At 39.3% G+C, this 23391-nt stretch overlaps 1 protein-coding gene across 5 annotated transcripts in view; it reads left to right on the forward strand.

The window, feature by feature from the left end:
• Positions 1-139: 139 nt before the first annotated feature.
• Positions 140-23391, forward strand: part of PCYT1A (phosphate cytidylyltransferase 1A, choline) — a 46320-nt gene continuing 23068 nt past the window's right edge. The window contains exons 1-3 of one of the 5 annotated variants that reach the window (XM_082458670.1): positions 2597-2682; positions 4910-4935; positions 19240-19366. In XM_082458670.1, the coding sequence (XP_082314796.1) occupies positions 19250-19366 (117 nt within the window). In that variant the 5' untranslated portion in view covers positions 2597-2682; positions 4910-4935; positions 19240-19249. The other 4 variants (XM_082458667.1, XM_082458668.1, XM_082458671.1 and 1 more) reach the window with 4 other exon arrangements.

The raw sequence follows: 23391 nt of genomic DNA on the forward strand, positions 1-23391 counted from the left end.
GTTGAGTTTTAGGCCTTATATTTTAATGTTTTGATTTCTTTATAACATGTTATTACATTTGGAAGGTAGAGAAAAAAGTAGGGAAAATTCATAATTCAATTGTTCAAACATAACCAGTGATTTTTTTTTTTTGCAGGGTTAAAAAAATCATGTATATAATTTTGTAACCTGATTTTTCACTTCTCATAATGTCATGTGCAATTTTTTTGCCATTTTACTTGATTGCAGTTTTCACTAGCATACTTTAATAGTTGTACTTATTCCATTAGGTTATACACCATTGGTTATTTTTGCCATGTCCTTTTGAGGGACTGATTATTTCTAATTTTTCGCTATTATAAATAACACTGAGATCAGTTTATTTGTGCATAAAGTTTTTTAGCCTACATGTTTTTTTTTGGAAATGAGGAATATCAAATAATATATTATTAATCAAACATAACTACAGTGAATTCCCATATAGGAAATATTAATATCACCTTATAGCAATTATAGGAAAAGAGCTTAAGGAAATTGGAAAACTCCAGTTTCTTAAAGACAGTTTTGTCAAAAAAGGTTGGAGTTTACTCTCCACATGTCAAGATGCTCCTTAGGTCAATATGCAGTGTCCTAAGATCCTCTCAGATGGTTTCAGCCTAATCATTGCCAAGACACCATCATGGACAGAGTTGTCTGTAGACCATCAAGCTGGTGAGGGTTACCAGGTTCTGGGTAGGACAGGCTCTTACAGGTACAGTGCATACACATGCACATGGAGTTCAGGTAGGACACCAGCTGCTCCACCAACTACAACGTGAAAGGCCCTGTATGGAGGGCGATGTGATCATACTGTTGGAATCAGAGCAAGAGGCTCAGAGACTACGTTGATCCTGCTGAGCCCTGGATGTCTGGGTCAAGCACTTAGCCCATGTTTAGAATCAAACTCGTTTCAAGAAGCAGATCGGAATAACTCTGTATATCATTCTTCATGGTGAATTATTGGAAGCATTTCCTTTAAGATCAAGAAAAAGGGAAGGATGTCCTCTCTCACCACTTACACTCCAGATAGTGCTGACGTGCAAAGTTCCAAACAGTCTCCTTTTTTTTGCTCTGAACGTGAATATCATTCCTGGAAATGCAAACTGGCATCCGTTCACTGACCACGCAGAGGCACTGGATCTTTCTAAGCCACGGAGTCAAGTTTTGGAAACCTGCTAGTGCTGGAGGGTCTCCTGCAGAGGCAGGAGGTGGCTGTGGCTCACCGTGGGGACAAAGGACACTGGGAGCAGAAGTTCTGGGAAGTACTCCTTGGTGTGAACCCTCCAGGAGTCTGCCATTAGCCCCACTGCTTTTCCTACATTTTGAATGACTGCTTTTATCTTTCACCCAGTGTTTTTGCTCAGCTCTTGCCACTCTACACTTTCCACAGCTTGTTAGTTTAAACATGTATTTGTTTTCTCCAGGGTTTGCCCAGTGGCAGGGTCTGAGAGTTTCCAGGCTGTATATGAAATTAGCTCTCCCTTAAGACTCTCGGAGATTATGTTGGTTACTATCCCAATTCCCACTATCTTTGTAGTAATGTTCCCCTTAGAGTCCCTGGTGTCTTCTCCAGCTAGCTGTCCTTATCTGCAGCACCTTAATCTATCTGCCCTGTTCAAATAACTATTTGAAACTCGAAAGGGAATGGTTACAATCCTTTTTTTCGCCTGGAGGCTCCTTAGCAGATGCTTAACTTTACCCACCCTGTTTCTTCTCAGCCACTTTCAAGTCAAGCATGTAGACAAAAATAAGAAGTAAATACATTAAAAAGTTCTTTTACATACTTCTTCCCTAACATTGGGTATTTACTTGCCTTACAGCTATAGAATCAAAAGGGACCCCTCCAAAGGTTCATTCTAGCAAAGGAAAAAGTTTCTCTTCACCAGACACCCTGCCATGTGATTTCCTACCAGTGGCCTCCCTTGAATCCGTTCCTGTTCAGCTAGCCCCCAGTTTATTCCTAGGAATCACATTTTGTTGAGCCAACCTGGGTTAGAAATAACAGGAAGAAAGAGGGCTTTTCACAGGACTTGGTTGGAATTCTCTTTACATCACCAAGTAGGGAAAAGGTGGCGCTGTGTGAAGCAGCCGCGGACCATGGGGTGGAGGTACGGAATGTCAAGGGTGGAAGGCGTCGCGGCCATCTGCATTGTCAATGTGCTGGTACGAGTGCCTGGCACCACGCCAGGCGCCGGGGTAGAATAGGAAGGACCAAGACAGGTCCGCCTGGAAGGGACCGAGTCCGGAGCTGGGCAAAAGGGGAGCCACCGCGTTAACGCTTCTTGAAGGACTGCCAGTGAGCACGAGTGACAAGTCACAGCGTGTCTCATTACAAGATACATACGTATCTTCACCGCATACTCTAGTTCCGCATGGAGACTGACCCTTTGCCATTTTGTCTTCTGTCTCTGGGGATTTCGGTTCAGTCACTCCGTCCCCGGGGCCTCTATGGAGGCGGAACTACTGTGTCAGGGGTCGTGGTTTTCAGGGAGAAGTCGTGGTCGGAGTGACAAGTGGGCGGGCAGTAGGCGGGACTTCCGGCCCACGGTTCCGTCAGCTGCCTTTCCCGGGCGTCTCCCCGCAACCCCCTCAACTTCCCTTGTCCGTGACGCGGCGCCCAGGAGAAATTCGACGGGACAGGGACCGGGGGAGCGTGAGCTGCAGGTGAGGACTCGGTGTGTGCCTATCCTTGCGGCTCTATTTGAGAGGAGAAACTGTGGCGCTGGGACCGCGGGGAGACTGACTGAAAGAAGAGTGGGTCAGTGACAGCGAGGGGAGTGTGAGGCTGGGGCTGCAAGGCTACTGTGACCCAGGGGCACTGACAACGAGGGGACTGTGACTGAGACTCAGCTGCGCGCGAGGGGTCTGCGACCCAGCAGCGGTGAAAGCTGAGGGACTCTGACCTCGGAGAACACGAGGCAGAGGCTGCGAGGGAACTATGACCGAGGAAGTATGAAGCAGTGACAGCAGGGAACTGTGACCAAGGACCAACGACTCGGAGGAGACCGATCGATGGATAGTAACTGTGAGGGAACTCTGACCTAAGGGAACATGAAGCGGCGGCTGCAGGGGGATTCCGACCAACGAGCAGTAACTTTGAGGGGCTGAGGTGGAGAAGAGGGTGGGATCAGTGACTGGACAGGGTACAGTAGCATGGTGTTTGGGTACGGGGTGTGGTGACTGCGTGGAGAAGGTCTTAGTGGGAAACACTGGTTTGGGACTTATCAGGCAGACCCGAGTTTAATTTTATGGACAACCTTCTTGTGGCTGGGAAGCTCACCTCACCACTGAGCTACAGTTTCTTCCTTGGTGAATGGGAAGTTTGGGCTAGATTAATGTTTCCTAAACTGTGGCTTCCATCCGGTGATTGGGTTGTGAAGTCTATTTAGTGGATGGAACCTGAAATTAAAAAAAAAAAAAAAAAGGAATAGACTAGAAATTTTCAGTGTGTTCGCAGAGTAAGAGTATTATTTCATGAAACGTCTTTCAGTTATGTGTGTGTGAGATTATGATGTAAAATGGATTTCATGTGTCTTAAAAGGTAGTAAAAAAAAAGTTGGAAAAACATTGGACCAGATTATTTCTGAGTTTTCTTTCTGGTCTAAAATGCGACCATTCTACGATTAGGGGACTGTTTGGAAGTACAAAGATGCAATTAGGAAGACTGGATCTGGGGCTTGGGCACAGGCTCTATCAGATTGACTTAACTGGAGAAGGCTTCCCAAATAGAATCGAAGTGACCAGTTATGACTGGGGACTGAAACTCAGGTTCTCAGTTAGGAGAACCAACAGGTATATATTGAAATAGGGACAGTGATATTTATAAAGGCAGTGAGGATATAGGGGTTTGTGATAGGAAAAACTGCTAGGAATAGACATTGAGGGAGGGGGAAGCTTTGAGGAGGGTAGGAACAAAGCTTAGAAAGGGAACTGAAGATAGAGACAGAAAAGATTCTGCCAAGAAATAAAGTGGGAGTAGGGAGATATAACCTTCAGGGTCCTTTTCAATCTTGGTATTTAGTGATTCTGCAGGTACAGAGAATTGCTAGTGAAAAGAAACTAGTTGAGAATGGAATTTGGTGCAGGAATCAGTGATGAACAGATGGATGATTATCTTGGAGAAGACAGGATGATCTGGGAAGGTCAACAGTGGTGACTAGAATGCCACAGCGGAGAAGCTTTACTGTTTTTAGCTATCCAGTTCAATGATTTGTGCACTGGAGGCCAAGACTGGCATACTGGGAATGATACCATGCTGTGGATAATTCAAATGATGTTTTAGCTCTGGTTTTATTTCCTACTAATTCCCTTTCATGAGGGCTGTTAGTGATGCAGATGAAATGAATTAAAGTGAGTTTCACTACTTCCTCCTCTTTTACAGCCCTTTGTAGAAGGTGCTGCTTACTGTGTCACCCAGTGTTTTAAAAAATACATCTAATAGAAGAAGTTTGAGGCAATTTCAACTTACCAGACACTGTATTTATCTGATAGCCTAATAGTCACCCCACCCTCTACACACACATACATTTTGTGATAGGGGAAGAGAGTTCAGAAAGATTCTTGAATGGGAATGAGTTGGGAATGGTGAGGGATAGCCTTTGTTTAGCTAAAAAATGGCTTTTTCTAGAACATTAGATGTTTACTTGGCTTACATTCAACATGACTAAAAGGAACTACTCAAGAATTTGTTCCTAGAACAGAATATAATGCTTAAAGGTAACTCACCACGGAAGGGAAGACATTTAGACTTGGGAACTGCAGCACTGCCTCTGGGGTGATTTGTGTCTGCTGAATGAGATGATTCTTTCTGACTTACCCTGCTTTGCAAATTCCCTTTGAAAACCAGTATAATGGCCCGATTGATAAGAATGATCTTTTATTCCTTCCTCAGCCTATGATTTCTTCTCCCATAAACAGGTGAGGTTTTATTTTTCTTGGGGAATCTCCTCTTTGGATATGTGATCGCTTAAGGAGAATGATCTAGTCAGATAGAGCCTTGGATTCAGAAGTCCCTGGTTACTTTATCTGATGTTAACACTGACTTACTCTGTGTCTCTGGGAAGGATTATTGCTTTCTCTTGCTTTAGATTTTCTATGGCAGAGATAACTGTTCTTCTGGTTAAATGGCCCTTTAATAATCTGAAATATATGCACACGCACCAAATTTAGTGTACAATCTCATGGAGTTTGTAAACCACCTGACCTCATTCATGATTTTCCTGTGGGAGCTGAATAACCTCTTCATGTTATAAACTCTCATGAGGGTTAATTTATGAAATATTCATAGAAAAAGCAAGCGTAATAATTTGCTATTATTTTTAATGATGAATAAGAACAGAATATCTAGTTATAATTGTAATTTTCTTATGCTTTTCTTTCCAAATATTTGTGTAACTCTCATCTGAAGCCAGATCTTCTGGCTTTTCTACTAATAGAGGTAATTCCTCCTACTGAATCAAACAGAAATAGGTCTCTCTTACACTAACATTTGTGTTACCCTAAAATAGATTGGAAAGAATAAATTTTTCTAAAAGTCATATTTGGGGGGAATTTTTTCAGTTAGAGAAACCCTGAAATCAGAGTACTTCGCAATCATCACTGGACTGTGAGAGTTCCTTTTTACTCAAGATTGTGGCTGCTTCTACATCTTTTACCTACGTTATCACTACATAAGTCACATTAGAAAACAATAGGCAGAAACAGAGACACAGACTAGAGAACAAACGTATGGACTTCCACCAAGGGGAAAAGGGGGGGGGGGCTGGGATGAATTGGGAGATTGGGATTGACATATAGATATACACTAATATGTATAAAATAGATAACTGAGAACCTGCTGTATAGCACAGGGAACTCTACTTCACTTGGCTGTACAGTAGAAACTAACACAACATTGTAAAACAACTATACCCCAATTAAAAAACAAAAAAAGAAAGAAAAAACAATAGGGAGGAGAGTGTAAGAGCAGGGCTCAGCCCTCCTGCTTATATGCCCAGAGGGTAACTTCTAGCACTTTCTCTTTCCTAAGCTTAAACCTTTCTGTTTCTAGTCCTAAAGTTCCCTTTTCACAATATTTCTGTCAAATGGGTACCTGGACACGTGTATGAAGTATGATTTGTTTTGTCAATTGTTTATGAATGATTTGTGGCAAAATTTAAATCCTAACTCCCTTCCTCTATAACTCAGTCAGTTAATTTAGGGAATATACATTTTTACGTACGTTATTTTGCAGTATATGCCAGGGCACCATTCCAGAAGAAAAAAAAAAGAGTGAGTCTCTAGTATATATTTGGCACTGTGTTAGGTTCATTTACATACATTATCTCATTAATATAAATAATTGTATTGCCTGTATTTTACTGTTTGCAAACCAGATTAGTAGATAGATATATAGCAGGGTTGTGTTTTGGTTTTCTGTTTGTTGTCTTTTTTCAGTCTTTTTTCTCCCTTTCTTTTGGTAACTCTCGTTGAAAGTTATGTTAGTTTGAAGTTTTCTATGTTTGGACTAGAATGATTGCCAGGGGAACCCATGGATCTGCTAGGCTGTTATATATCACATTCACAACTATTTGCAAATCAGTTTGAAGTGAGGGCTGCTAAAAATAATGACTTATACTCTTTGCTTTATATTAGAGAACAAAATGAGTGTATGGCACTTAACAGAAAACGGTAGTGTTTTTATCTACATAGAATTACCTCAGATGTGATTACGTTTGTTTGTTTATTTTTTGGCCCCTAGGTCTTAATCTTTTCTGTGCCGTGGACCCCTTTGTCAATATGGTGAAACCTTGTTGACTCCTTTTTTGGAATAATGTTTTTATTGCAAAAAAATACATAGAATTATAAAGGAAACAAATTATATTGAAATATAGTTATCAAAATATTTTTAAAATGTGTGATATAGCACAGGTAGTTTTTATTAACATAGTAAATAAAGTTTACTGTCTATCAGTGGGTCTTATAGCTATGATAATTTTTAAATGATCGTGTGTTTAAACAGTATTTCAAGGTATTTGTAACGAGTGTGATATTATATGAAAATATCTATGATTTCTATTGGTGACAAAGTCTATTCTACTAAGTGTACTATTACTATTGTGGCTTACGTTCATAATTGAAGGAATGGTGAATTTGCCAGAGGCTAGTGAAAATAAAGATATAATTTTTTTGGTCCAAATCCGAGACTCCCTGAATCTGTCATAGACCCTGCCTTAGAGATATAAGTTCCATAACCCACTCTAGGAAGAGCAAAATCTTAACACAGGGTCTACTCACTGATTCTTCTAGTAGAATAGTGGCAGAGCAAAATCATTCAACTGTAAGAACTATTTCAAGTGTCCCTTGTGGTTTTTAGGATAATCTCTTTCCTGAAATACCCTACTGTGTGGTCAGGCCCAAGAAGAAACTTTATTTTGGTCCAGGACTAACCCAGGGTCTGGCACAGAGTAAGTGCCCACTCAGTGTTTGTTGAATAAGGGTTTCTCTGGAGAAATTAGAGGGAAGAGATCAAGTTCAGAGCTAAGATCTTAGATGTGGCAATTTACGGGTCCCAAATATTGAGGAATAACATTGAGCTCTGATTTAAAACTAATCATCTGTGCAGATTCTGTTGTGAAATCACTTTTACATTTAGAACTTCCCAAATCAGGCACTCTTTTGACTTATTCTATACAGTGTGGTGGTATATACAGGTTAGTGACATAAACTGTAGAAATCCTGTATCAGAAAGTTATGGCACAGTTTCTTGAAATAGTTCTATTCCTAGCACTGTCCTCCACTTTAGAACTGTTTGCATAATCTAGGTATTTGGAATTCACTACCAAATTATTGATAAAACTGATCCTGTTTTCATCTAGAATAGAGTTGGCAAACTTTTTAGGTAAAGGGCCAGATAATAAATATTCAGCTTTGCAGGTCATACAGTCTCTGTTGCAACTACTCAACTCTGCAGTTGTAGCACAAAAGTGGCCATAGACCACTTTTCATTCATTCATCAGTGAATGAGCGTGGCTGTGTTCCAGTAAAACCTTAATTACAAAAACAGGCAGTGGGCCATTTTTGGCTTGTGAGCTGCTCTAGGAGTTCTGCTGGTTCTTGAATCCAGTCCCTCGTCCCCACTATGGGTTAGACATATCCTCCCTCAAGCTTCAAAGGTCTTTACACAAGGGGTGATGTGACTGCACTGTTATCTGTGGGAAGGCCTGAATGTACAGCAGATGACATGATTAATGCCAACAGTATTTGATTCACTGTAACCTAGGAGTTCACAGAGCTTGCCTCTTAGAGCACTACTTTATTAAGCTCCACAAAGGTAGAAGCAGATAAAGATCCCAAGTACAAAGTATGCTTGCTCACTCAGCTTTGGAACTGGACATTGGTATGCCAGTAGAAAATTACTGAGCATAGGGTCTTACTGAGGAAGATAATTGTAGGCCCAGAGACAGGGAAGCAGGAATAGAATGCAAAGGAAAAATTCATGTTTCCTCTTTTTACAGATAGTTCCCTGTAGTAATCAGTCAAATTTGAATTAGGTTTAAGAGTATACATGATTGCAACTTCTATTCTTTAGGTTGTTGCACAGCTTAGGAAGCAGAGTCCACCTCCTCTTTCACCCTGGGGTGCTTACTAAATCTACCAACAATAAGGAAGTAGAATAGAGGGGATTGGGTGGGAGTTTCTAAAACTGCACTTGTTGGAGACTTTCATCTTTAAAATACAAGCATATGCATACCAGCGCCCAGATTTTGTCTCCTTCAAGATATTCACGTTGGAAAAACACTTGATTAGATTTATCCTCAGTATCTCCTCCCTGCCACCCCTCCCTGCTGACACACATTTCTACTTCTTCTGTGTACTTCCTTAATAGCAAAGTTAATCCCAAGCAGGCATCTATTGGAACATTAAAGAACAAGGCAAGCAGTGTGTACTGGGAGGTGAGTCAGCAGAAATGGAGCCAGATTTTGTGAATCTGGGTAAAAATCACAGGAACAGATACCACATTCTGTATCTTGAAAGCAATTTGGAGACACTAAGGCACTTAATAGGCAGGGTTATGGTAGTGATGGTGGTGGTGTGGGTATTTATGTCCATATTTAGGATCTGTGCTTGAATGGGGAATTTGAGTGACTAAAATAAGGTGACTTATCTCGGGACTGAATATGTAGCAGTGTTGGAAAGATCAGGCCTTACAAATGCTGCATTCTGGCTGCCAGCTCCCTTGTTCTCTTTTGTTATAGCTTCTTTTGACATAGAAACTTTTGGGGAGGATAAACTGCTAAGGAAATAGGAAGTTTTGGCCCACCTTAATGGGCTCATAAGTGAGGCTGTGTATTCTGTCTCCAACTGCTTTCATTTTAACTCACCCCAGCTTAGTTAATGTGGGTGCTATGGCTGGAAGCCAGGCTCCGCCTGCAAATCATTGGGCAATCTCCTGCTCCCCATCCCCGTTTTGATCTTGTACCGTAGTGGCTCTGAGGAGGTGTCATCTTTTCCCAACCCTATCACCCACTGGACAAACAGATATTAAGGCAGTCTGTGTGTGTTCCCTCTGGAATGTAGATATTTAAAGTCTCCTCCTTTTCCAGGGTCATCACTCACTTTTACTTGAATAGTATTGGTTGATTGCAAAGGGGCAGTTATCATAAATGGAGAGTTGGGAAGTATTGTTCCTCATTGTTGGAGGTATTCAGTGGTTATTGGGCAATTGTGAGTATTGTAAAGGTGGTGTGATTTTAGGTCAAGCTAAGTCTCAGTATAATGAACTAAAAAGCGAACATATATTTGCTACTCTCAGTGTGCCCTCATCCTCCCACATACCTTTTCTCAGTAACAAATTTGATGTGTCCTAGCAGACATCTATTGGAACTTTAGGGAAGCTGGGGGTAATTTTTTTCATCAGTTTAGGCACTAATTATTACATTTTTATATATACTTTCATAGTGTATAAGTTTAGTAGATGTGAGGAACATGGGAATGGTCTAAGAGAGCCAGTGAAAAATGAAAAACTTGAGAGACCTATAAAGTCAAAGTTTAAAAATTAGTAATAGTTCTAGAGGAAAGGTGTGAGGGTTAATCTCTTTATAATTTCTTAATTCTTTTAGGGTCACTATTATGGAATGACTGTGATCTTGGTGTTTTCCATCTTCTAAGAAAGTGGAGAAGATATAGAAGTGTTTTGCATTATAAAACAAAAAGTATTATATGTGTTTGTTCTAAATCCAGAGGATCTTAAGACTTCAGTTTAAGTCTAAGTGTAATTAACATTAAGTGTAATGTTCAGTTTAAAGTATAGTATAAGGGACTTCCCTGGTGGCACAGTGGTTGAGAATCCGCCTGCCAATGCAGGGGATACGGGTTCGAGCCCTGGTCCGGGAAGACCCCACATGCCGCGGAGCAACTAAGCCCGAGCGCCACAACTACTGAGCCCGCATGCCACAGCTACTGAAGCCCGTGCGCCTAGAGCCTGTGCTCCGCAACAAAGAGAAGCCACCGCAAAGAGAAGCCCGTGCACCGCAACAAAGAGAAAGCCCGCGCTCAGCAACGAAGACCCAACACAGCCAAAAAAATTAATTAATTAAAAAAAATAAAGTATAGTATAAAATACAGTATATGACGCAAAAGCCATCTTTGGAAAATAGAAGAACTGTAAGCAGATAAGAAAAAAATACTTTTGACAGGATGAGAGCTTTGTTTTGCCATCTTTGAAAAATAGAAGAACTATAAGCAGATAAGAAAAAAATACTTTTGACAGGATGAGAGCTTTGTTTTGCCATCTTTGATACACTTATAAATTGACAAGTACTTGACCTCTTTCCATCAAAACAAAATACTAATGTGAGTAGTGCTTTTCAAAATTTCAAAGGAGTTTTTTCACTTATTACATTTATTCAAATAGTTATTGAGCACCTACTTTGTGCTAGGGCTCATTGCCAAGCATTGAATGAATTAATTATGATTTTGTGGTTCTAAGTGATAAAAAACCAGGCTTAATTGAGCTTAAGCAAAAAGGGGAATGTATTGGTTGACACAGTTAGGCAGTTCAGGATCTGGCTTCTCTCCATCATCAGCATTGCTTTCTCTGTGTGACTATTTTGAGAAAGACTCTCTTCCTGGTTATAGGATGACCACTAGATTGTTATAGGACGGTTCCTAGAGTCAGGTCTCCAGGCCTGAATTCACAAAGAAAGAAGTGATAATCTTTGTCCAAGAATTCCTATCTGGCGAGTCCTGAGATTCACTCTGATTGGACTATCTTAGGTCACCAATCACTGCCCTTCCCACCTCCCTCCTCCCCCAGTCTGTGGCCTGAGAGAGTGATGTGCTGATTGGTTCAGGTTTGGCACGTGGCATCTGACAGTATGGCTAAGGGTGAAGATCACACAGACCGAATGATACTGAGTCTCCGAATGAAAATGGGCTCTTTTCAGAGCAGGAGAATTGAACGGTGGAAAGACAGCAACATCAGGGAGTTTGTTTTCTAATCTCTCATTTGCACTCACCATAACTTAAGAGTTAAGGTACTAGGTGGAGCTAGATTTTTTTTTTTTTTTTTGGCCAGGCTGAGAGGCTTTTGGGATCTTAGTTCCCCGACCAGGGATCGAACCCATGCCCCCTGCAGTGGAAGCGAGTCCTAACCACTGGACTGCCAGGGAATTCCCTGGGAGGAGCTAGAATGAAGTCCCAGTTTATATGATATGATTCCTGGTCTAGTGCACCCTCTACTCTTCTACTCTGGCCCAAACCAAAATAAGCCCCTGGAATTCCTAAGTAGTCTGTCAGCGATATGCCCAGTGAGAAGGAGCCCAGTCTTTGTGAAAGATGAAATTAAATTCCTGCTTGGCACAGTGTAGTGCATGGCCAGAGTGCAGTAAGTGGTTTTGTTTAAATTCATGTATGACCATTTTATATACTAGGCAGCATATAATAAGTAAATAAATACTAGGCAGTGTTGTTGTTAAGTACACAGATCCTAGAGCCAGAATGCCTTGGTTCAAATCCTGGTTTTGCCCTGTCCTAGGTGTGTGACCTCAGTCAAGTCATTTAACCCAGCTGTGCCTCAATTTCCTCATCTGCAAAATAGAGCAAATAATATTATCTACCACATAAGATTGTTGTGAGAATTAAGTTATTTAATATATGCAAAAGGTTTATAACTTTCTGGCACAAAGGAAGTACTCTGTAAGTGTTAGCTATAATTTTTATCATCACTATTATCATAATCTTTGGGACTGTGATAGAGAAATGTGGATTATGTGATAGTACAATGAAACGGGTTTACATCTGATTGAATACCCTAATCATTAAGAATTCTAAATATATTTTCTATCCTGTTTTCTAAAGATAAACTCCCCTGTGTTTTATATTGTACTAACCTAGAGTATTAAGAGTGGATCTCAATGAGGAGAGAGGGGTCTAGTGGTATGTCACATTGGTGTATGGTGACATATATCTATCCTGATCAATACTTTCAGCACTAACATGGATGGAGACATAAAAACCATTCTTTTCAAGTTTATAGGTTACGTAAAATTGTGAATGCTAACGTGATAGATGGCAGTCATGATTTGAAATTATTTTAAGATTAGAACTAACAAAAAGATCAACCATGATGGACTTTAACAGGATTATGACTAATAAAATGAATGAAGGTATTTCTACACAGCCTCTCCTTGAATGTCCTGGTATGCCAAAATGAAATGCCCCCGAGGTAACTCAGCCCCTTTTCAGATAACTCTCGTTCCTAAAAAGGTTTTTATTATGTTTAGTTAAAATTTGTGTCTCTGCATCTTCCAACTAGTGATTCATTTTCTATTATCTGGACTTTCACAGGATAAGTGTCTGCCCTATCCAACATAACAGGCATTCAAATATTTAGAGATAGTTATTAGGTACCTTCTTGTATAGTACAGTGTCACATTTTATTGTATACCACAGTCGTTAAGGGTGTGTAGTCTGCAGCCAGGCTGACTGAATTTGATTCCTAGCGTCACCACTTACTAGCTGTGTGATCTTATTTTCTGTGCCTCAGTTTCAGTAGTGATAAAAATAATACATCTATGTCAAAGGGTTGTGAATGTTAAGAGAGTTTTAAAAAATTTATTTATTTTTGGCTTCATTGGGTCTTCGTTGCCATGTGCGGGCTTTCTCTAGTTGGGTTAGCAGGGGCTACTCTTCGTTGCGGTGTGCGGGCTTCTCATTGCAGTGGCTTCTCTTGTTGCGGAGCACGAGCTCTAGGCGCGTGGGCTTCAGTAGTTGTGGCTCATGGGCTCTAGAACGCAGGCTCAGTAGTTGTGGCGCACGGGCTTAGTTGCTCTGTGGCATGTGGGATCTTCCCGGACCAGGGCTCGAACCAGTGTCCCCTGCATTGGCAGGCAGATTCTTAACCACTGCACCACCAGGGAAGCCCTGAGAGTTTTAATATTTTTAAAGTTTTTAGACATACAGGTGTTATATACATGCTGACAGTAGTAGTAGTAGTAGTAGTAGTAGTATAGTGGTGTTTCTTCATCATAGCTTAACATCAGACTCTAGAAGAGTTCTTGCTACAGCAGTAATTTTTTTTTTAATTAGTGTCTGTTGGGCAAGGATGTTCAATTGTTAAATTACTTTATTTTTTAAAAAGATTTGTTTATTATTTATTTTATTTTTGGCTGTGTCGGGTCTTAGTTGCGGCATGCAGGATCTTCATTGAGGCAGGCGGGATCTTTTGCTGCGGCGTGCCGGCTTCACTCTAGTTGTGGCGTGCGGGTTTTCTCTTCTCTGGTTGTGGCGCGCAGGCTCCAGAGCGCGTGGGCTCTGTACTTTGCAGCACACAGGCTCTCTAGTTGAGGCACGGGAGCTCGTTGTGACGCGCTGGCTTAGTTGCCCCGTGGCATGTGGGATCTTAGTTCCCTGACCAGGGGTTGAACCCACGTCCTCTGCATTGGAAGGAGGATACTTCACCACTGGACCAGCAGGGAAGTTCCACAGCAGTGATTCTTAAATGGGGTAAGGATAAGATGGGGCGATGGAGCATACTTCATGTTTTATCATACTTTTACATTAGAAGTACACTTTTTATAGTAGTAATCATGGATGAAAACTTGACAAAATCTTTTTGGCTATAGGGGATATGCAGAAGATAGACTTTAAGGCAAATGATGGCAACTACTACTACTATGAAACAATAATAGTAGCTAATGTTTACAAGCACATACTGTGTGCCAGACGCTGAGCTAAGGCTTTACATGGATTATTCCATTCAAACCACATTTGTTAGATGATGAAACTAAGACTTGGAGACATAAAGGAATTTGTCCAAATTTTCATGGCTAGTTAGTGGTAGAAATGGGATTCATATTTAGGTAATATGATTTAGGGGCTGACCTCTATTTAATCACTACAGTATGCTAGCGGAGTGAGGTTAAAGATTTTTACTTTTCTCAAAATGGAGTATGGATAAAAAATATTGAGAAACACTGCCTTAGACATTTGGTTAGAGGTATTTATATAAGACAGAAGGAGAGATTTTGTTGAAGAATGTATGTACTCAACTGAAGTTCAGGTAAAATATGTTAGTATTACTATTATTTACCAATGGGCTTTGCAATGTGTCAGTACTAATACTAATAATAATGGTTGCCTTGATTCTTTGTTTATGAATTTTACATTAGCTTTAAATAACTAGTCAGATACCTCCTTTCTCCTCTCTTGAGTTCTCATTGTGATATTTTATATTTTTTGTATGATTTTTTTTAATCTAGTGGAATAGATCCAGAGTCACAATATTTAGTGACTCCATATATCAATTTGACTTTAAAATATCTTTAAAACCGCAAGGGCAGTATTTAGTGCCTTTGCTTCTTTCTAGTATTATGATATCTACCATGTGTTTGGCTGGTTAAGTTGAATTATGCAAGATGGTTCAGTACTTCAAGAATTAAACAGTTAAAAAGCAAAGCGGAATTTATGTTATATATATTTTACCACAGTGTAAACAAAACAAAAAGGCAAAGCACAGTCAGAGTAGGGAGGGAGAGATGGATTATAAAGTGGTATGAGGAAACTTGAGAGTAAGGGATATGTTTATTAATTTTGATGATTTCACAGGTATATAATGTTAACACTCATTAAATTATACACTTTTAAATATATGGTTTATTGTATGTCAATTATAGTTCATTCAGTAAAGCTGTAAAAATATTATAGCACACATAATCCTCCCCCCCACCGCCCCTGACACACACACACAGAGCAAAGACTTCTGAGAAGTTCCTATAAACATGTCTTTGGATGTGTTAAGTATTTTTCTATTAAACTTTAAGGAATTTTAACTTGAAGTCATGGAAAGTAACTGGTGAGAATATGACATGACATTTATTCCCTTGATTTATTTTGGCATCCTTAAAACTCTATTTTGTATCATGAATGAAAAGTACAGGTGACTTAAGCACCACCTTATTTGTAATGTCAGAAGAGAGACGAGCAGAGAATTAAAGAATTCTTTATTGCTTACGTTGAAAACTTATCGGGAAATCCTAGCAAAACTTCTCCAGTAGGAAAGATCTGTACAGCTGACAAATCAGGCAGCTTTGGAATCAGGCCAATAGCCATGTCAGTTCTATTTGATTGGTGCTGGGACCTTGTTTACCTTTAAGTGACTGTGACCTTTTATTCCACTGTTCAGTTAGGCTGGTCTGACTTAAGTTTGCAAAAACTTAAGGAACGCATGCCGTGGAAAGAATGTTCTTGACTGAGGGAAGCAGCAGTAATGATGAGACAGCTTCTTTAAAAAATTTGTGAATTTCTGGGAGACAGCATCCTGGCTTTCTCATTTACTAGCTGTGTGATCTCTGGATAGGTTGCTTAACCTCCCTGATCCTTAGTTTTCTCACTTGTAAATTGGGACTAAAAATACCTGCTTCTCAGGTTATATGGGTTAAGTGAGAATAATGTATATAAAGTACCTAGCACAGTGCTTGGCACTGGTAATATTGAAAAAAAATAGTCATTATTATGAATTTGCTGTTATTATCTTACTTTTTTGCAACACATTTAGATTCCTAAAACATACTTCTTAGAATATATGTATCATCTACACTGATTCAAAGAGTTAGGAAGGAGAGGAAATCTGTTTCTAGAGACCCCAAAGGACAACCTTAGGTGAGGGCCTGTCTGTGTAGAAAATGGTTATTGAACATTTTTAAAAGTAAACGTTTTACTTTTTTTTTTTATAAATTTATTTATTTATTTATATTTTTTATTTTTGGCTGCGTTGGGTCTTCGATGCTGCGAGTGGGCTTTGTCTAGTTGCGGCGAGTGGGGACTACTCTTTGTTGTGGTGCGCGGGCTTCTCATTGTGGTGGTTTCTCTTGTTGAGGAGCACGGGCTCTAGGTGCACGGGCTTCAGTAGTTGTGGCTCGCGGGCTCTAGAGCGCAGGCTCAGTAGTTGTGGCACACGGGCTTAGTTGCTCCGTGGCATGTGGGATCTTCCCGGACCAGGGCTCGAACCCATGTCCCCTGCGTTGGCAGGCAGATTCTTAACCACTGCACCACCAGGGAAGTCCAAACGTTCTACTTTAAAAAAAAAAAAAAAGTGAAGCTTTTAGAAAAGTTGCAAGAATATTAAAATGAACTCCTTTATGCCTGACTCAGCTTCATACATTGATAACATTTTGCCATATTTACTTTACCTTTTTATATGTAATATAATATACACATTTTTCTTTTTTTTTTTGCTGAGGTTAAGTTGCAGAGATCATAACCCTTTATCCCTAGATACTTCAGCATAAAAAAACAATGACAGTCTTTTACATAACAGTATAATGATCAACTTCAGGAAGTTTATTTTAACATTGATATATATTATTATCTGATACAGAATCCATATTTTAATTTTACTGATTGTCCTAATAACTATCCTTTATAACAATTTCTCCCCCAATCTAGAATTATGCATTACATTTAGTTGTCATTTCTTTGGTCTCTTTTAACCTGGAACAGTCCCTCAGCCTTTCGTTGTTTTTCATGATTGACATATTTTTGAGGAATACAGCCTTGTTGTTTTGTAGAATGTCCTTTAGTTGAGGTTTGTCTGATTGTTCCTCATAAATCCATACAGGTTATGCATTTTTGGAAGATGATGTGTCCTCAGTGCCTCACATCAGGAGGCATTATTGGTGACGTTAATAAGCTTTAATTACTTAGCTGAGAGATTTTTTTCACTTTTTTTTTTTACATTATTAATAGTGTACATTTTAAAATTTTATTTATTTATTTTATACAGCAGGTTCTTATTAGTTATCCATTTTATACATATTGGTGTATATATGTCAATCCCAATCTCCCAATTCAGATTTTTTTCACTTTAAAGGTAACTCTTTTTACTTTGTAATTAATAAGTCATTGATGGGAAGATATTTACTTTGAAACTGTTCCTAAACAAACTTTCCTCCAATGGTTTTGCAATCCTAAGGAGCATTTTTTATCATAAACATGTGGTTTCCTCACCTTGATTGAAGTCTTCTTGAGAAAATAACTTTTACTTTAAAAATTATGTTATAATACCTTGTGCACAATAAATACTCAATATTATTGACTGCCTGACCTTGAGCTACCTGACACCAGATTGCTGATTATATTTCTCATAATGGATTTTGTCTACCTACTCTGAGAATTTAACAGATATTTGCAGCAAAGTCCTCTTGTATGCAAATTAGAAACGGTCATTAACTGAACTGATTAGGCATTCTTAGCAGGCCTCTCAGACCAGTGAGATGGGAGTAGTAAATCTGACCTCTGGATATTTCAAAAGAATAATTAATAACAATAATGAAGAAAATCTCTGATCATCATCACTGGAAAAACTTATTAAATATATAGTACCCTCCTTTCATTTTATTTTAATTTGTGATGAAAATACATTTTAATTTTAATTGAATATGTGATGAAAGGAAGTTTCTGGGTGGTGTTCATCTTTCACTTTAGATTCTGACATTTTTTCATACCAGTCTAATACTTAGCCATGACTCATGGTGTGTTTCTTTCAGTCTCTAAGAATTAGGTTAGGTTTCTTGTAGATCTTATCATATTGCCACTTGGAATTTAGTGGGAGGAAAGAAAGAAAGGCACAGTTGCGATTGTTTAGATAAACATCTATTCTGGAGGGCTTATTAGAGACAGTGAGGCAGGTAGAAAGTCCTCATTCTGTCTAGTATTTTGTTTTGTTTTCTGCTTCTGCTCTAAGGATCTTTTTTCCACCTTTCACTGTACTACATCTTGGGCAGAGATGGCAGTTGATCATTGAAGTTCCTCTATCTCCAATTTCTGGCTGATATCTAAAATTTCATCATTATCAAGAAATTAATTTATTTGTGCAAATTATGTTACCTAAGAAAAATGCAGATATCCTTGTAGGGGATTGGAGGTGTAGCACAAGCCAACATCTAAACATGAAACATCAAATATTCAGAACTTTTCTGTAATGGTTAGTTGCTAGACACTTTCTGCTAAATGAGACAATAATAAATAAGTTTTTCCTTGGGGGAAGGAGAAGCCTGGGTGGGGTTTTAGTAGTTGGGGACTCTGAGCAAGCTTAAGGTGCTAAGACTCAAAGAGGGAGGGGAAATGAATTGAAAAAGGAAGAGGAAGGACATTTAAAAGATACAAGTACACTTACTCTACAATTTTCATAGCTCTCATCCTGGAGGAGTGGTCTCTGAAATATACAGAGCATTTAGAGTTAAGAAATCCATGCTTTGTTAAACCAGGAATCGCTGGTGGCCATCCTTTTAAAAAAAAAGGCTCTTTTCTCCGTCTGTACCGAAGACATACCTTTCACATTTCCTTGCACCTGTCATACTTCTAGGTGTCCTAGAGATATGATGTAAGAGTAGTGGAAAGTCTGTATAACTAACTTTCTCAGCCAAGTTCTTCCAGGTTTTTGCATGCAGTCAGGATATGAAATTAGCAGTTGGTATACAGGCTGTATTGGTTGGGAAATAATTTACAAGGTCCAGGTGATTAATTGTGCCATTGTTCCACAGAGAGGCATTTCAGTGTTTCTACTAGAGCCTGGGTTTTGTGAAGCTTTGCTGTTTTTGCCGGATGCAATTGGTTCATCTTTGTGAAATGTGTGCTATGGAATTGATACTAAGTGCATCCATATTAACATCTCTGAAATACTGGTGACAGGCTTTTCCCACCCCAATGAGATAAAAATTCTTTTTCACTTTCTATCACCAGTTAGAAGAAGATGGATGCACAGAATTCAGCCAAAGTCAACATGAGGAAGAGGAGGAAAGAGATACCTGGACCCAATGGGGCAGCAGAGGATGATGGAATTCCTTCAAAAATGCCACGCTGTGCAATTGTAAGTAAGGAAGAGATTTCTTTGTTGAACACTTAACCTGGCAGGAGGAGGGTAGAAACTGATATAACACTGACAATATCAACATTACAAGTCTTCTTAAATAATGGAAAGGATGAATAGTAAGTGTGAATAGTAACTTTCCACCAGTTGTTGGAACTCTTATACAGATTATAACTCACAGCTCAGTTGTAAGAGCTTTACACTGGAATTGAAAAAAGAATGTTAGGAAAATTTGGAGGTTGTACATATATTAGGCAAAAGATCAAATTCAAACTAATGAAATAGAGAAATTGTAGCTCCAGGCAGTGATCTGATCTTAGCATCATCTCATGGTGTTTAGTTTTCTGTGTCTTACTGTCTTTTCTCTCATATCACTCCTCCACTCTATTACTGGTTATATCTTAGATGAGAACCTTTTTCTGTTACTGCCTACCTTATGTTCCTTTATCTCTGGGATGTTATCTTTGTATTTCCTAACCACTTCCAAGCCTTTGATGAAAGACCCCTTTCCAAACGGCTCATCCTGTCTCAGGTTGGTACCCTTCCTGAAGCTTCCCCTAAAAAAAATATGTCAAAGAATATTTATACACAGTTGGAGTTATTATTGATATACAGTGTTGTTATGAAATCTATGTTTTAAAATCCCAGTGACAGAGTTATATGTTTCTGTATGTTTTGTACCTATATTGACCATTAGCCATTGATCCAACTTCAGTTTCCACTGGTTACTTTTGGAGCTTCATAACCCAAAAGGAAAAACATTTCTACTCGGACACAATTACTAGTTGTTCTAAACCAATATTCTATCTTGAGCAATAAAAGCAACTGGACTCCACAAATAGTAGGTATATGCTTCAGGCCTGATATTGATGATTATGTTGGGGGCAAGTGTATTAGTTTTCTATTGCTGTTGTAACAAATTACCACAAATTTAATGGCCTAAAACAATACAGATATATTATCTTACAGTTCTAGGGGGTCACAAGGCTGAAATGGGTCTTAAAAGTCTAAAATCAAGTGTTGTTAGGGCTGGAGGTTCTAGGGGAAAAACTGTTTCCTTGCCTTTTCCAGCTTCTAGAAGTTGCCCGTATTGCTTTGCTCAGGGGCCAGCCAGCAATCACAACACTCTGACCACTGCTTCTGTCATCACATCTCCTGATTCTGAATCCCCTGCCTCCTTTATTCACTTGTAAAGACCCTTGTAATTACATTGGACATACTTGGCTAATCCAGGATAATCTGTCTATCTTAAAATCCTTTAATCACATTTGCAGAGCCCCTTTTGCCATGTAACATAGTCACAGGTTCTAGAAAGTAAGATGTAGACATCCTTAGGGGGCCATTATTCTTTACAGCAAGTAAACTCAGAAAAGACTCAGCAGTTAACAAAACAGGGCTTTTTTTTTTTTTTTTTTGGCTGCTTTGGGTCTTTATTGCTGCGCGCGGGCTTTCTCTGGTTGCAGTGAGCGGGGGCTACTCTTAGATGCGGTGCGCGGGCTTCTCATTGTGGTGGCTTTTCTTGTTGCAGAGCACAGGCTCTAGGCTCACGGGCTTCAGTAGCTGTGGCTCACGGGCTCTAGAGCGCAGGCTCAGTAGTTGTGGCGTACGGGCTTAGTTGCTCCGCGGCATGTGGGATCTTCCCGGACCAGGGATTGAACCCATGTCCCCTGCATTGGCAGGTGGATTCTTAACCAGTGTGCCACCAGGGAAGTCCCTAACAGGGCATTTTTAATTTCTGAATGTTTCTTAGAGAATTCAGGTTAAGGAGATGGTGGTGGGCACCAATTCAGCAATGTCACTTGGAGTAGGGACAAGTTATAACCAAGTAGGTAATACTCTGAGCCAATCACCATAGCCACGAATAGACCAAACAAGGCCAGTCTTAGTGGAATGGGCTCTGAGAAGACTTAAATTTCTTGGTTCTTAGAATCTAAGGAATTTCAATGCTTTAAGTTACTCTGCTTCATATATTCATGTCACAGATCAGTTTAGTGGCTTGCTACCTATTTCACATTCCTCTCTGGTACACACTGGCTATTTAACATGGGCTAATGGTCAAAGATTCACTCACCCAACAGGCTGGACTGACTCTAATGAAGAGTGTCTGCTAAATAAACTTGTGTGTCATCTCCACTGTACACATGTGCTTTCTATCTCTGAATCCCTTTCAACTCTGTAGCAAAAACGAACAAGGTTTTTTCTTTTTTTTTATGGCAGCTTTACTGAGATCATAAATCCACCCATTTAAACTGTACAGTTCAATGGTTTTTAATATATTCACAGAGTTGTGCTACCATCACCACAGCCAGTTTTAGAATATTTTTATCGTCCCCAAAAGAAGCCCCATACCCATTAGCAGTCACTCCCCATTTCCTCCCAACCTCCCCAAGTATTTGGTAGCTGGGTTGGTAGGTCAGGATAAAATGGATGAAGGGAGAGAAAAGAGTTAAGGAGGAAAAATTAAGGGATAACTTTATGGCTAGTTTGTCTATAACTATAAAGAATTTACTGAAACATGTTTCTAAAGGTAAAATCAAAAGGATCACAGAAATATTTATAAAGAATAGACATTTAGCCTATCTTAATACTTGTCACATGTATGAATAAGTCACAGAGTACTTAAACTCTGAGGTTAATTGACCAAAGTTCTGCTTATGGAGATAGATCTTACAATCTCATTTCAAACTACATGTATTGAGAACCTCTGTGTGTCATTTGCTATGCATTGAGATGCAAAGATGCAAAGGTGGGCTTGTCCTTAAGAAGCTCATAGACAAATAGGGGAAAGAGACAAATAATTAAGATACAGTATGAAAAGGTCCAAATAGAAGTAAGTTAGAGGTACAGTGACCCTCTAGAGGAGCAACAGATTAACTTTGACCGAGGGGTGGGGACAGTGGTTTTGGAAAAGCTTCATTGAGGAGATTATTTCAGAGTTGAACTTTGAAGGCTAAATAGGAATTCAAGAAATGGACAAGAGATAGAGTACAACTTCAGAAGTGTGAAATAATAGTATGTTTAGCAAACTACAAGTAACATTACTGGAGCTTAAAGTTCAGAATAAGAATCTGCAATAGATAAGGTAAAGCAAGGGCCTACTCATGAAGGATCTTGTATGCTGTGCTAAGGAATTTGAACTTTATCCTGTAGGTAATATGATCAGATATACAATTTAGAAGATCATCCTGATTGCTTTGGAAAGGAACAGTTGAAACAGGGATAGACAGAAGCCACAGGACTAGTTGTGAGATTATTGTAATGATTCAGGTTAGAAATGATGAAGGATTAAACTAAGGCAGTAGATACAGAGAGGACAAGATAAACTTTAAGTTTTTAAGAAGTGAAATAGACAATTCTTGGAAATTATCAGGATGCAGAGGGTGAGAGGTGTTAAGGATGACTGCTAGGTTTCAGCCTTAGGTAGTTTGTGTAGATGGGGTGCTTCTCATTCAGATGAAAAATACAGGAAGAAGAGCTGTTTTAGGAGGAAGGCGATGGGTTTAGTACATGTTCAACTTAGAAGGTCTATGAGGCATCCAAATAGTAGTTAAATAGGTGAGCTCATTGTTTTCGTCCATTGAAATGGCAACAGGAATCAGGGAGAATGATTGTTTTTCTTTTTCTTTCTGCTCTGTTCCTTATCCCTTCTTTCTCACACCACATGGTATTCCTCTTGAATCTAGAGCCTTTTTCCTGGCATTATTGAAATAATTTGGAACTCAGGAGGGCATGTTACCATTTGTGCAGAATGTTTGGGTAAATGGGAAATGTTTCTCTGTGCCATTCTGAAACTTTTTGCTGAAAAATGTTTACGAATCCTTGGAAATAGAATACATACTGGGAAGCCAATATCAAGTTCTAGTATTATATTATTTGAGTTATCTCCTCTTTCCTATTAGTAAGGACACCAGAATCTCTTCTTCTCTTTCACGAGAATTTTGAGTAGTGAGTTAATATATGTGAACATAATCAGGAGAAAGTTTTTATGGAAGCAATATTGCATCCAGAAGTTCATTCATAATTTG

Source organism: Balaenoptera physalus, assembly GCF_965194825.1.
Source record: "Balaenoptera physalus genome assembly, chromosome: 4".
In the NCBI taxonomy this organism is placed as follows: Eukaryota; Metazoa; Chordata; class Mammalia; order Artiodactyla; family Balaenopteridae; genus Balaenoptera; species Balaenoptera physalus.